Source organism: Periplaneta americana, chromosome 6, assembly GCF_040183065.1.
Source record: "Periplaneta americana isolate PAMFEO1 chromosome 6, P.americana_PAMFEO1_priV1, whole genome shotgun sequence".
In the NCBI taxonomy this organism is placed as follows: domain Eukaryota; kingdom Metazoa; phylum Arthropoda; class Insecta; order Blattodea; family Blattidae; genus Periplaneta; species Periplaneta americana.
Window position 1 is genome coordinate 152,202,334 of NC_091122.1, and position 13,895 is coordinate 152,216,228.

The 13,895-nt window shown below is 34.8% G+C and overlaps 1 protein-coding gene across 2 annotated transcripts in view; it reads right to left on the reverse strand.

The window, feature by feature from the left end:
- Positions 1-13,895, reverse strand: part of LOC138701934 (transient receptor potential channel pyrexia-like) — a 101,078-nt gene that overhangs the window by 44,649 nt on the left and 42,534 nt on the right. For both annotated transcript variants that reach the window (XM_069829306.1, XM_069829305.1), the window contains exon 2: positions 4,280-4,478. In XM_069829306.1, coding sequence (XP_069685407.1) covers positions 4,280-4,386 — 107 coding nt within the window. In that variant the 5' untranslated portion in view covers positions 4,387-4,478. The remainder of the gene's footprint in view (positions 1-4,279; positions 4,479-13,895) is intronic.

Genomic DNA, 13,895 nt, shown 5'->3' on the forward strand with positions numbered 1-13,895 from the left:
TGTTTAATTCGTAAATAACTCTTGTATATATGTAACTCTCATCTAAATCAAATTGTTGAATTCTTTGTAAGTTCATGCATATGTATATACACTTTTTGCTGGTTGTGTGGAAGAGAAGGCCTTACGGCCTTAACTCTGCCAGCTAAAATAAATCATTATTATTATTATTATTATTATTATTATTATTATTATTATTATTATTATTATATCTAATGAGTTAAATGAGTTTTAAAATTAAAATACAATGCCATCTAAGGCGGTGTAATGAAATGAAAATAAATGACTACGTCTATAAGAGGCCTTGGACAAGAACAATCAAAAGCTATGAAACACAGCCTACAGAGAATGTTTCTGTGTTTGTATGAAGTAATACCGAAAGCTAAATTAACCGATTTGTATAATTAATTATTATTTCACTATTGGAAAGTGTAGTTTCTTTAGATGGACATAATGCTATAATGTTATTACAGTAACTTCTGAGTGAATCGAGGACAGGTAAAATTAAAATAGCTTCTTATGCACAGAAAACTTAATAGGCTATTTTGTACATTCATTAAACTATGGTTGTATGTAATAACAAATAAGAAACATGTTAAAGGAATTGTCACTGCACCAAATGGGTGCTCTATGGACCAAAATGATCGCATTTTAATTATTTAAATACAATTTAAATTAAGTGACATATTAAACGATTTATCCTTCTCTATAACACGAATGGTCCCTGGATCAAACGTGCTATTTTGATTATGTAATTACTTTATATTTATTTCTATCAGGTGCAGCGGAGCGCACGGGTACGGCTAGTAATAATAATAATAATAATAATAATAATAATAATAAACTGAGAACCAATAAATAGTAGACTATGTTCTTGTAAAGCAATATAAATGTTCCCAAAAATGACGGATTACAAGCCTTCGCATGAACGTGAAAATGATTTGACACTGCACAATGAAAGAGAAAGGATTTGGAGTGACTCCGGCATAACCTACGAAGGAATGAAGAAAAATGACTTAGGAAAATGTAGGCCATTACTTCTCCGGGAACGCAGGTATCGAGGAAGACAGGATGCAACAGTATCATGCAGAGCATGAAGAATAGCGACCCAGGTTGATTATACAAAATGAGATTGGTGGGAAGAGTCGAGCGAGATCCAGCTCTATGAGGGCGATGGAAATAATATAGTGGATGTTAGAGGCGTAATACACTCTATGGGATGCACCCAGTTGGACAGTGGGACTTAGTACATTGTTACGGGCAGTGTACTCGTACTACACTGAGGATCACGTAAGAGTAATTTCTAAAAGACCAATTTGGCCGTCTCTTCAGTGTTGCCAACTAGATATCGCCAAAACAGGATAAAATCACACAATGCCATGTACTATACTTACTTACTTACTTACTTACTTACTGGCTTTTAAGGAACCCGGAGGTTCATTGCCGCCCTCACATAAGCCCGCCATTGATCCCTGTCCTGAGCAAGATTAATCCAGTCTCTACCATCATATCCCACCTCCCTCAAATCCATTTTAATATTATCTTCCCATCTACGTCTCGGCCTCCCTAAAGGTATTTTCCCCTCTGGCCTCCCAACTAACACTCTATATGCATTTCTGGATTCGCCCATACGTGCTACATGCCCTGCCCATCTCAAACGTCTGGATTTAATGTTCCTAATTATGTCAGGTGAAGGATACAATGCGTGCAGTTCTGTGTTGTGTAACTTTCTCCATTCTCCTGTAACTTCATCCCGCTTAGCCCCAAATATTTTCCTAAGCACCTTATTCTCAAACGCCCTTAACCTATGTTCCTCTCCTAAAGTGAGAGTCCAAGTTTCACAACCATACAGAACAACCGCTAATATAACTGTTTTATAAATTCTAACTTTCAGATTTTTTGACAGCAGATTAGATGACAAAAGCTTCTGAACCGAATAATAACAGGCATTTCCCATATTTATTCTGCATTTAATTTCCTCCCGAGTGTCATTTATATTTGTTACTGTTGCTCCAAGATATTTGAATTTTTTCACCTCTTCGAAGGATAAATCTGCAATACTTATAGTTCCATTTCGTACAATATTCTGGTCACGAGACATAATCATATATTTTGTCTTTTCGGGATTTACTTTCAACCCTAACGCTTTACTTCCTTCAAGTAGAATTTTCGTGTTTTCCCTAATCGTTTGTGGATTTTCTGCTAACATATTCACGTCATCCGCATAGACAAGAAGTTGATGTAAGTCGTTCAATTCCAAACCCTCTCTGTTATCCCGAACTTTCCTAATGGCATATTCTAGAGCGAAGTTAAAAAGTAGAGGTGACAATGCATCTCCTTGCCTTAGCCCGCAGTGACTTGGAAAAGCATGAGATAGAAACTGGCCTATACGGACTCTGCTGTAAGTTTCACTAAGAAACATTTTAATTAATCGAACTAGTTTCTTGGGAATACCAAATCCAATAAGAATATTATATAAAACTTCTCTCTTAACCGAGTCGTATGCCTTTTTGAATAATAATAATAATAATAATAATAATAATAATAATAATAATAATAAGAATATAGTATTAACAATAATGATGTCTTGCTTATTTACCACATCTGATCTTTATGTTGGGGAGGTGTTTTCTAAAAGGTTCAATAATTTGTGTAAGAGTATATTTTTTTTCTGGACCTCTCGCACATTATGTTAGTAGTTAGTAGATTAGTGTATGATCTAATATTAAAATGTATTTCGTCTGACAACATGAAATTCATTGCTTTGATTAAACAGTTTACGAATCACGAGACCTAACCTAAAAATGTGTTTTGTTTGATCACGTGAAATGATTAGTGTGAATTCTGAAAACGAATGCCACTTTGAAATGTATACTTTAGAATATTTACTCTAATATTACGACTATTACACTTTTACTACGTCACACTACTTTCGACCAATAAAGCGGTACGAAAGGACGTCTTTCAACCAATCATGGCTGCTTATCGCACAATTTTATCGCGTCCCTAGCATTTGTTTAATTTTATCGCGTCCCTAGCATTTGTTTATTTTTATCACTACTCTAGCATTTGTTTCTTTGTTTGCCAACATTTCAAACTGCGCTGGTCTGGAAGTCAAAAAACAGAAAATTACAAACCACTCCAGTCGATGCACAGCACTTTCAAATATGACTCGCATTGGCATTCAAGAACAAGAATTAATAAAGATCACTGGTCATATATGAAGAGCACCATTCGGAAATCCTGAATAAGTCGAGGGATACACCATGTATATCAACAAGTTCACTTCTTTTACGCACACGTCCAATATAACATCAACTGAACCACCAACCACTAAAACATTCAAATTTGAAAATTGTACTTTCAATAATTGTTTCTTTTAAAATTATTCATGTTTATTTTTTATTTCATCATCATTAATTAAAACGTTTCTTGTTTATTTCATCATCCCTAATTAAAACTTTTCTAACACTTGTTTATATTATTTAGGTTATGTTTGTTATAGCTTCTGCTGTAAATGATATTATGGATAGTCACGTATCAGAGATTGTTTAATACTAAGATTTATTGAAAATAATCTGTAAAGTGACATTGATTACTGGGATCGGGATAATTGAAGTGGAATGCAACTGTTTTAATAAAAATGAAACTGAATCAACAAAGCCTTCTTGACCAGTAACCTTCCACAGAGTTCAATGAAGATTCCAAAGTTTGCACAACTGATATCAAGAAAAGAGCTAATAATAACACACTACTGCAATCTACTAGCGTAATATTTATAGTGTTGAGATGGTACAAATTTGAAGACGCTTTTGTATTTTCGTAAGTCAATTAATATTTTATTGTATTGGAGTACTTCGTTACGTCTAATCTTTATACTATACTTTCTTCTAATCGTGTAATAGTCAATTAAATCTCACTCGAGTTTTGATTTTCTCTAGATAAATCAAAACCTCTAGTGAGATTACTGTTGAGAAAAGTCTAAACACGAAAGAAATTAATTAAAATGTGGAGTGCTATTTCTATCGATTACTCAAGGGCATATATCACACAAAATATGTTATATATAATTATACTGACTGGACGGAACAGACGTCGTACCGATATAGATATAACTTTGCTATTATGCACATTCAATAAAATTTAGAGATGAATTAATGTAAAATATATGTAAGGGATATATACGCTGCTCTTTACCAAGATCATAAGAAAATTTTCATTAAAATATAGAACAAAATGTTGCCTCTGCTGATGAGAGAGATATTCCTTTCATTTATCTTACCTGTCAACTTTCCACACGTCGCCTTCCTCGACCGCCTCCAGCAGTTCTGTGTTCAGACGACGGTTCCGTCGACCGTATCTTCTCCTTCCTTTTGTGTCCTCTGCCATCGTAGGATTCAGCTTTAAGTCTGCTGTTGGTTTATGAACATTAAATTTTAAAGGTCTTAGAGAAGGGCACCGCTATATTCACTCATGTATCTCTGAAAAAGACAAATACAATACAGAAGTTGTAGCGAAATGCAGTTCTCTCTTCTTCGTTACTAAATAATTTGTTTTCAAAAATTTACAATAGGCTAACTGTTTGGAGTCTGGAGTTAATTTATGCATACGACGTTCACAGTTTCCAATTCGTCCGACTCGTTCTGTATTACACATTTTCGTTACATCCAAATCCGAAAGGTCACAGCTGAGAAATAACCGGATAGATATAATTCTATATCAAAACTTTGTTAATATAGTAAAATCCCTCGTATCCGGCACTCAAATAACCGGCAATACCAAAACAACGGCACTTTTGGCTAAGGAAAAAAAAGTCATGTATGCGAAAGAGAAGAGTCGGACGAAGATGTGAGTGGTTTTCGTGGATCGCACATGCCGCATATTGTGTTTACTCTTTACATTGTTCACCCGTGAAAACATAGACAGAAAACCCCGTTATGTCCCTGGAGTAGATCGAGTAGCATCAGTAAGCTGCCGCTTGAACCTTCCAAACAATTCGCGAGACGATATCTTTAAATTTACCACTTGAACTCGCCCGTTTCGAAGGGGTGTTGGATGAGTCTAAACAGAAAAGTGTGAAATTCTGTATTCTTGCAGCGCGTAAAAGTTTCATTCGAGTGATAGATAGTATCATGGCTATTACCACTAATAGCTGCTGTTACACAATGGATTCCACGAAACGCAAGCGAAATGTTCCTACGGTCAAATCATTGAGTGCTACTTCATCGTCTTCATAGTTGCTACGTTGATTACACTGCTGTTCACGTCACATGACTCACATGACCATCATTTAAAAAATAAATTATCATAAGGTTACGAAAACTTGTAGTATTTTTCGCTATTATATATTATAATAATTATGAACTGATGAATGTACATTACCGTATTCACTACTAAAATAAACATTGTACGATCGCATCTGGCAACTGTGAGGCAAAGCTAGTGCCGGATAATTGGATGGGTCGCTTAACTAACGACGACAAGATTTTCATTAAACATTAATTTATCTGCCCATCAAATTCTAAGGACCTACGCTCAGCGAGAATGGTCTGCTTCAAGTGCACAACGATTGATTAGCAAGATACGGACATGATATCCCTTCTGAGAGATTATTGCGTGAAAGATCGCAGTGTAAAATCGATTGTATGGAAAAATACGTTTGTGCGAGATCGTGCGTATTTGCTTGTTTTCCGCACAGAACCAATACGCGGTAAGTGTGAAATACCACATTCAGTATTCCCAACGTAACACACACAACAATTTCCCTCTTCTTACCGCTTAAGCGCGACATTCATTTTACTGCTTTAGGCTTTTAACATATTATTTTTAGAGACGTTTAACATAGTAATAATTATAAATTGGAAACTTACCACTGCAATTCCACCTAAATTGCAATGTTAATTATTGTTTTTAAATATTTGCAAAAATTAAGTAAAGTCTACTACTCCACGAAACTTATTGCATTCCTGATACAAGTAACATTAAGGAAGTCGTGAAAAAATCGACAAGATTCCAGATGCCGATGTCATTACTGCAATATGTTATATAAATAATATTGTTAAAATATTAAAATGAAAAATAAATCATTACATAACCTTACCGTTTGTTTTAATTTCGCATTTATAGACTGGGGGGGGGGAAGACAGACGTATATCACGGCCTGCTGTAGTATAGTAAACACAGAAAACATTTTATAGCAACAATGTTGAAGAAAGATATTTTGGTTTTCCGAAGTTGCCGTCATTAAACAGAAACCAACATGGAGATTTCATTGCAACTAATTAAAAATTCGTCTTTCAGGTATGTAATAAACGATCTTCGCACAAAATAATGTACGATATACGAGCGGTATGTTTGTTTTCATGTTCTCGGAAATTAAAAAACTCAACTACGTTTCGCTTTTTCAATTTTTTCCTCGACCATGAAAACGTCAACATACCGCTCTTGTAACGTATATTACTATTATAAGTTATGTAAAAACATTGTACTGCACGAACATTTTTTTTTCCATGTAAAATTTGATAATTTTCATATAGGTATTTAAAAATAAAGTTATGAAATACGTACAATGTATAAATCGAATTAAGCATTATGATCTTACGAGTTCAGCAGGCCAAGCCATTCCCAAAATGAGAACTCAGAACCGAAGAAAACAAATGATGATAGCACAACAAACGTCTTGGCCTGCTGAACTCGTAAGACCATAATGCTTATTTCGGTTTATACGATCGATTTTACACAGCCTTACAAAAAATAAAAAAATATTGTTTAATAAATAGTAAGAAGTTAAATATTACAGTACTTTTCCGTTCTACAAAGACTGTGAAATATGTCTGTGAAATAAACTTTTAAGTGAAATCATTAGCTACTGGAGTGTAACCATTTAAATGTTGTGCCGTTTTTTTTACCCACTGTGTACATAAACGTTACCATGAAGTTAATGTTTGGAGTTCCTCTGTGCTTATACCACAGTCTATATATACAGTCACGAAGCTTGAGTTGTTGAGAGTACTAGGAACAATAGACTGTGCCGGTCAGAAATCTGCATCGGATGTTTTCGCTCGAGCGCCAAGTAGTTCATAGCATAATCCGATAGGTAGCGCACATGCATGATGGGTAAAATTGTCGTGAGCGATAAATCCTCGAACGGTATAAGCCGACCGTTAGATATTCGTTCTTGTTACAGTGATGAACTGTGTAGTAACATCATAGATGTTTATCATTTCAAAACTTTGCAGTGTTTAACTAACCTCTCCATAGTACAACTACAAAACTTGCTTTAAAATGTAATATAAATGTTGTAGGTAAATATCCCCCCCCCCCACACAGAAGTGATTTTGTTTTTGCCATATCTGATAGATGTTATTGGATGTAAATGTAATCATTATAAACGGAGAACACAATCACGATAATGCAAGAAATGTATCAAGTTTTCTAGTAGTAGTAATAATAATAATAATAATAATAATAATAATAATAATTTCTAATAATTAGTGTATCAGTCTTTGCGTCTGTAACAGTTGTGCAGCATGATTATTCGTTTTATTATATTTTCTGTGACGTTATCTCTGTTTTACTCATATTGTTATTAATTTACTGCTATATAATAACATTTTGTAAAACATTTCTTTATTGTCGCAGGATATAGGCGGAACACTATGTATGGACCTATTATATTATATATGTGGTAAATCAAATATTGAATAATGATTAATAGAAATAATAACTGTATATCGAAGTTTTTCATACCATTTTGCTTATAACTTCATGTTCCTCTTTTGGTATGTTCCATTAGACGTTTGCCATAAACGCAGAAAATAAAGCCTTATTTTTACCGTGTGAGCAAAACATAGGTGTATCTTATCTGTCGCCTTCCATACAAGATAAGACATGTCGGTAAGATGACCTTGTACTGTGCTTCTATTTATTACGAGCGTATCACGACCGATCTTATCTCACTCGAGCGTGCGACATTCGACCGAGTTCAAGCGAGCGATTTAACTCCAATGCAGCACTCTGGTGCCGGTACTATTTCGTATTGTCTGTGATGAGACGATAGTAGCGCTCCTAGTGGTCAGCAACTATCTATGGATGCATGTTCCCTACGTATTGAGTTTCGTGACTGTGTATACTAGACTGTGCTTATACTTCTGTCCCTGACTAGGCCTATATAACTGACACAGTAAAATCCAAGACATCGAAAGTAAACATTTATTTCTTAATTAGAATCATACTACCGCAAAATTAAAGCTACACTTCTTCTATAACCAGGGCTGCTAGATAAGGCGAACTGATGTATAAAATAAACGGATTGTATCTAAAACCATTCTAATTGCATTAGTGATTGTATGATGAGTATGACCTTAATACAATAAATAACTGCTTTGGTACTCACACTAGTTTATTTGTGTACAAAACAAAATATTTTAATTGTATGTGAAATTACTCTTCAATCACTCAGAGTGCTGCATGTATTAAATCAAACAAGTCCGTATCTGACAATTGAAATAATTAGCCTATCACATCTCACGCTGGGTGCATAACAGATGATTCGATAAATTTGTCAGAGAGCAAAACTGGATTATTAATTCATTTGACAGAGTGTTTTATATTTTACTATCTGGAATTAATCTTGAAGTCAAATTATCTTACTCAATAGAGCATTATCATTATCTCTGGGAATTTGTGTGCTTTAAATAATTACTGTCAATGAGTAACGTTTATTATAATAAATTGCAGGACATTTTATTGTATAAGTTAACAGAGGATTCCTGGCTGAAATGCTTACTGTCGGACAAGTTACCAACGACTTGTCATAAAACTGATACTGAAAATATCACCTACTGCAATTTTTTTTCTTTTTTTGTTTCTTTACCCTTTTCACCTTTCTTTCAGCTATATGTTCTCCTTCCTTTACTGCTCTTGAATATCTTTTTTCTTTTATTTATTCATAATGTTCTGTCCAGGGCAGGTCCTTCACCTGCATATCCAACATTCTCCAGTCTTTGCTATTTTCTGCCTTCCTCTTTGTCTCCTAATATGTTCCATATATTATCTTAATGTCTATCATCTGATATCTTCTTCTGATCCGAACTCACTCCCGTTCACCATTTCCTTCCTTCAGTAGGCAGTTTCTTCTCAACCAGTGACCCAGCCAATTCCTTTTCCTCTTTCTGATCAGTTTCCGTATCATTCTTTTTTCACCCACTCTTTCCAACACAGCTTCGTTTCTTATTCTGTCTGTCCATTTCACAAGCTCCATCCTTCTCCATATCCACATTTCAAATGCTTCCAGTCGCATCTCTTCACTTCGTCATAATGTCCATGTTTTTACTCCATACAATGCTACACTCCACACACAGCATTTCACTAATCTCTTCCTCAGTTCTTTCTCCACAGGTTCGCAGAAGATGCTCCTTTTTCTGTTAAAAACTTCCTTTGCCATTGCTATTCTTCTTTTGACTTCTTAGCAGCAGTTCATGTTACTGCTTATAGTACATCCCAAGTATTTGAAGCTGTCCACTTGCTTTACTGCCTCATTTAGAATTCGCAAATTTACCTTCTTTTCTTCCTATGACCATACTCTTCGTCTTGTTGGCATTTATCTTCATCCCATACTGGTCACAGCTGTCATGTAGCTCTAGTAGCATATCCCCTAGTATCATCTCCTCTTCTGCTAATAACGCCATATTGTCAGCAAATTTATACACTTTATTCTTCTTCCTCCTACTATCACTCCTCCCGTGTTCTGAAAACAGTTCTTTACTAAATCCTACTAGCAGATGTTGAACAGGGTAGATGATAAAGGGCATCCTTGTCATACTCTTCTCGCCAATTTTCTTCAGGATTCCCATCAGTTTATTCCAATCCACTCTGTCAAACGTCTTTTCTATGCCCACAAATACCACATACACTTCTTTATTCTTGTCTAGGTATCTTTCGCAGTCCAACTACATCTCTCGTACCGTTTCTGTTATTTCATAATAATATTAATAATAATCTTTTTATTGCTAGAATAGAGATACATTTTGTTTCTATGTATAAAAATCACTCTAGCACTCCCAGAAATAGTACAGTACATACTCGTACATTTTAAAACATGACTGCATTTAATTAATTAACAAAAAATAAAAGTAAAAAGAGAAAACGAAAAACACAGATATTACAGGAATTTAAATTTATGTTACCTACCCAAACAATAATTTTTAATTTATTTTTTTGTATAATGAGCATTAGCGAATTAATTATGTGGTAATTTAGCTGTTATATTATTATAAATCCTGGATGAAACCTGTGATTATAAGCTTCAGTTGTGGTACATTTAGGTTTTGTCAAGCTTATATTGTCTGGTCTTTTAGTTTTACATTTATGTGAACACAAATATATTACAGTTTTTATGTAGGAAATTCAATAAGATATAGTTATAAATTTGGTGGATATTAAATACAGTAAAAACCCGATATAGCAAGGTCCGATTTACCGCGGGGCAAGTATATCTCCTAGTAAAACATATAAAACACGATACATTTACTGGAAATCAATCTTAAAAAAAATCAGTGTGAAAGATAATACCGCATACACCGCAGGTATATGCACATCCCTTAGTGGACAATGACCTCGTCCCCGAGGTTGTCAAACTGGATTCCAAGGGACTTGAAAGCGTAGCGGGAAACAATTTGTGCCTTAACAAGTCAGGAATGCATTTTTATTTCAGTTTTCTCAAATTTTTAAAGTGAAATTTATACTGTACCATGTTTTAGTATGTGTCACATGTTCTGAGTGTTAATTTAATTAAACGTAAAGTGCAGTAATGTCGCAAAAACGAAAAGCATAGTTTGAATAAAGTACATAACTGGTGACTGTTTAGTTTATATTATAGTACGTATTACATTATTTAAATTCATGTATAGAGTTACAGTGCATTCAGTGGCGGCTCGTGGGTATTGAATTAAGGGGGGGCTGTATACAAAAATAAACCAAGCAACTTACGTTATTTAAAGATTAATTCCATGCGCCTTATCTTGTAAGTTGTGTTTAAATGAGACAGGCTCATGTTAGTAGATTTACTGGCATTTAAAAGAATCCTGCGGACAAAATTCCGGGCGACGCTGATATAACCCCTGCTGTTGCGAGTGTCGTTAAATAAACCATAATTTAATTTTTTGTATGCAGATTTGAACCTTAGAAATATCTAACTGGCGATGTTGTAGTTGGTTGTATAATATATATATATACATGATACATCAATAAATGAAAAAAAGTAACTGAGCCAGAAATTGAATTCAGGATCTTCAAGAGTACGTACCAGAGCGCTTGCCTCATTTATTGTGATGTTAGATGTTTTAGATTCCGTTATGGTTTGAAAACATTCTAGCAATGGCTCCTTCTTCTCATGAACAACATTTACTGTTCTTATTTTAAATCCATCTTGTTGCCCCAGCTGATGGAATTGTCTTTGAAACAAATTAATCTAATACAGACTGTATGGAGAACGAGAGAAAAACGCAGGGATACTGGATAAATTATCAAAAAATATGTGAGCCTTTGTATTTCGTTTAGCGGCTCTTTCCATTATGAGATTCAACTGATGGGCACTTAATTTCACATTTCTCCTGAATTGTTAAGGTACTGAACTGAATAGACTGTAAATATTGTACAGAATTAAACATTGCTGCACTTATTATACTCACAACATTAAAGAAAATATATTTAAAACTGCGCGCTACTGACAAACTGCTGCAAATTTTGCAGCGCCTGGAAACTCTGGATTCATGGCAAGGGGCAGCAGGGAGGAGGGGTAAAACTAACGCGCAAAGCATCCGAGGCGAGACTGGCAGCTCCAGGGGAGGAAGTGGCTTCACCAATCCCTCCTTGTCTCTTGTTTCGCTCTGGCAGCACCAGGGGAGGAAGTGACTTCACTAACGATTGCGTGCATGTCATTGAGAGCGAAATGTTTTAAAAAATTCGAGCCGCTAAATAGAGACTGTATAATAAATGTTTTTCACAACATAAAACAAGACAAGAGCCACAAATCTCTGGAGGTGCTGCAGCTCCGCAGCCCCTCTTCGAAAGCCGCCCCTGAGTGCATTAAATTACCATGTGACTTGACATTCTCCTCAACAACAGCGCTATTTCGGGCTTTTACTGTACTTCATATTCAGAATATAACAGTTCTGATCTGAGAGATAATCAAGAGGCTTATTAATACACATTTTTGTTATTCGTCTCTGAGCAGTGTTATTGGCATGAGAGTGGTTCCACAGTCTAGTATATACAGTCACGAAGCTTGAGTTGATGATGGTACTAGGAACAATAGACTGTGCCGGTACTGTTTCACTTTGTATGTGATGAGGCGATAGTAGCGATCCTAGTGGTTAGCAACTAGCTATGGATGCATATTCCCTACGTATTGAACTTCGTGACTGTACATACTAGACTTTGGTGGTACTAAAATCACAACCCATCCTATAATGCCATACTGTAATATACCTTGCACTAATGCGAAGTAAATCATTCGTAAAGTATGGATAGTGAAATAATTTCGTAGGACAACAAAATAGTGAATAATTTTTCTTAATATATTCCAAAGAAAAAGAAGGTGTTTGACCCAACGTAAGTGTTGGTCGGTTATTATTCCGAGAAACTTAACTGATTTGCTCCTGTAATTTAATTTTAATTTCAGATATTTCTTAAGTGAAAATTTTATGAACTTGACATTAGAGAAAGCTGGTCACATTTTCTGTTAATATAGTGATGTCACTAATTGCAGTAGGCCTTGGATGACTCATATTATGTTTTGTTTAAAACAACGTTGTTTCGAATCTAGCCAGACGTGATAAATCATAAGAGAAACAAATGAATATGGCATCATAATCAATTCATTTTTAATATAGATATAAAAATAGCAAAATATTCAAAATAATTCAAGTAAAAAATTATTACAGTATTGTACACAAATGGAGGTGCCACTAGCACTTTAAAGACATTCAAGAGCGTTTCCTTTCTTATTTTCTTACCCAATGTACCACATATATATTTGTATATTTGCAATTTATTACTTACATCTTTATATCTCTTATTATCTATATAAACTCATTACTTACTTGCTTGCAAATCGCTCTTAGAAAACCCGGAGGTTCATTTCCGCCCTCACATAAGCTGTCATCGGCACCTAAGATTAATTCAGTCTCTATCATCATATCCTACCTCCCTCAAATCCCTTTTAATATCATCCTCCCATCTAGGTCTCGGCTTCTCCATAGGTATTTTTCCCTCCGGCCTCCCAACTAACACTCTATACGCATTTCTGGATTCGCCCATACATGCTACATGCTTTGGATTTAATGTTGCTAATTATGTCAGGTGAAGAATAATATGCCTACAGTTCTGTGTTATACAACTTACTGCATTCTCCTGCAACTACATCGCTCTTAGCCAGAAATATTTTACCAAGTTTCTTATTCTCCAACATTCTTAATCTGTGATCCTCTCTCAAAGTGAGAGTTCAATTTTCATAAGCATACAGAACAACCGGTGACATAAAGGTTTTATAAATTATAGCTTTCAGATTTTTTTGAAAGGAGACTAGTTGAGAAAATTTCTCAACCGAATAATAGCAGGAATTTTCCATATATTTATTCTGCATTTAACTTCCCTCTCTAGTATGAATTTTACTCGTATTTGTTACTGTTGCTCCAAGATATTTGAATTTTTCCACTTTTTCAAAGGATAAATTTCCAATTTTTTATATTTGAGTTTCGTGTATTCTGATCAGGAGACATAATCACATACTTTGTTCTTTTTTTCGGGATTTACTCCCAAAGTTATCTCATTACTTGCTTCAAGTGAAATTCCAGTATTTTCTCTAATATTTTATACAGGTTGTATCACGAGGTTTT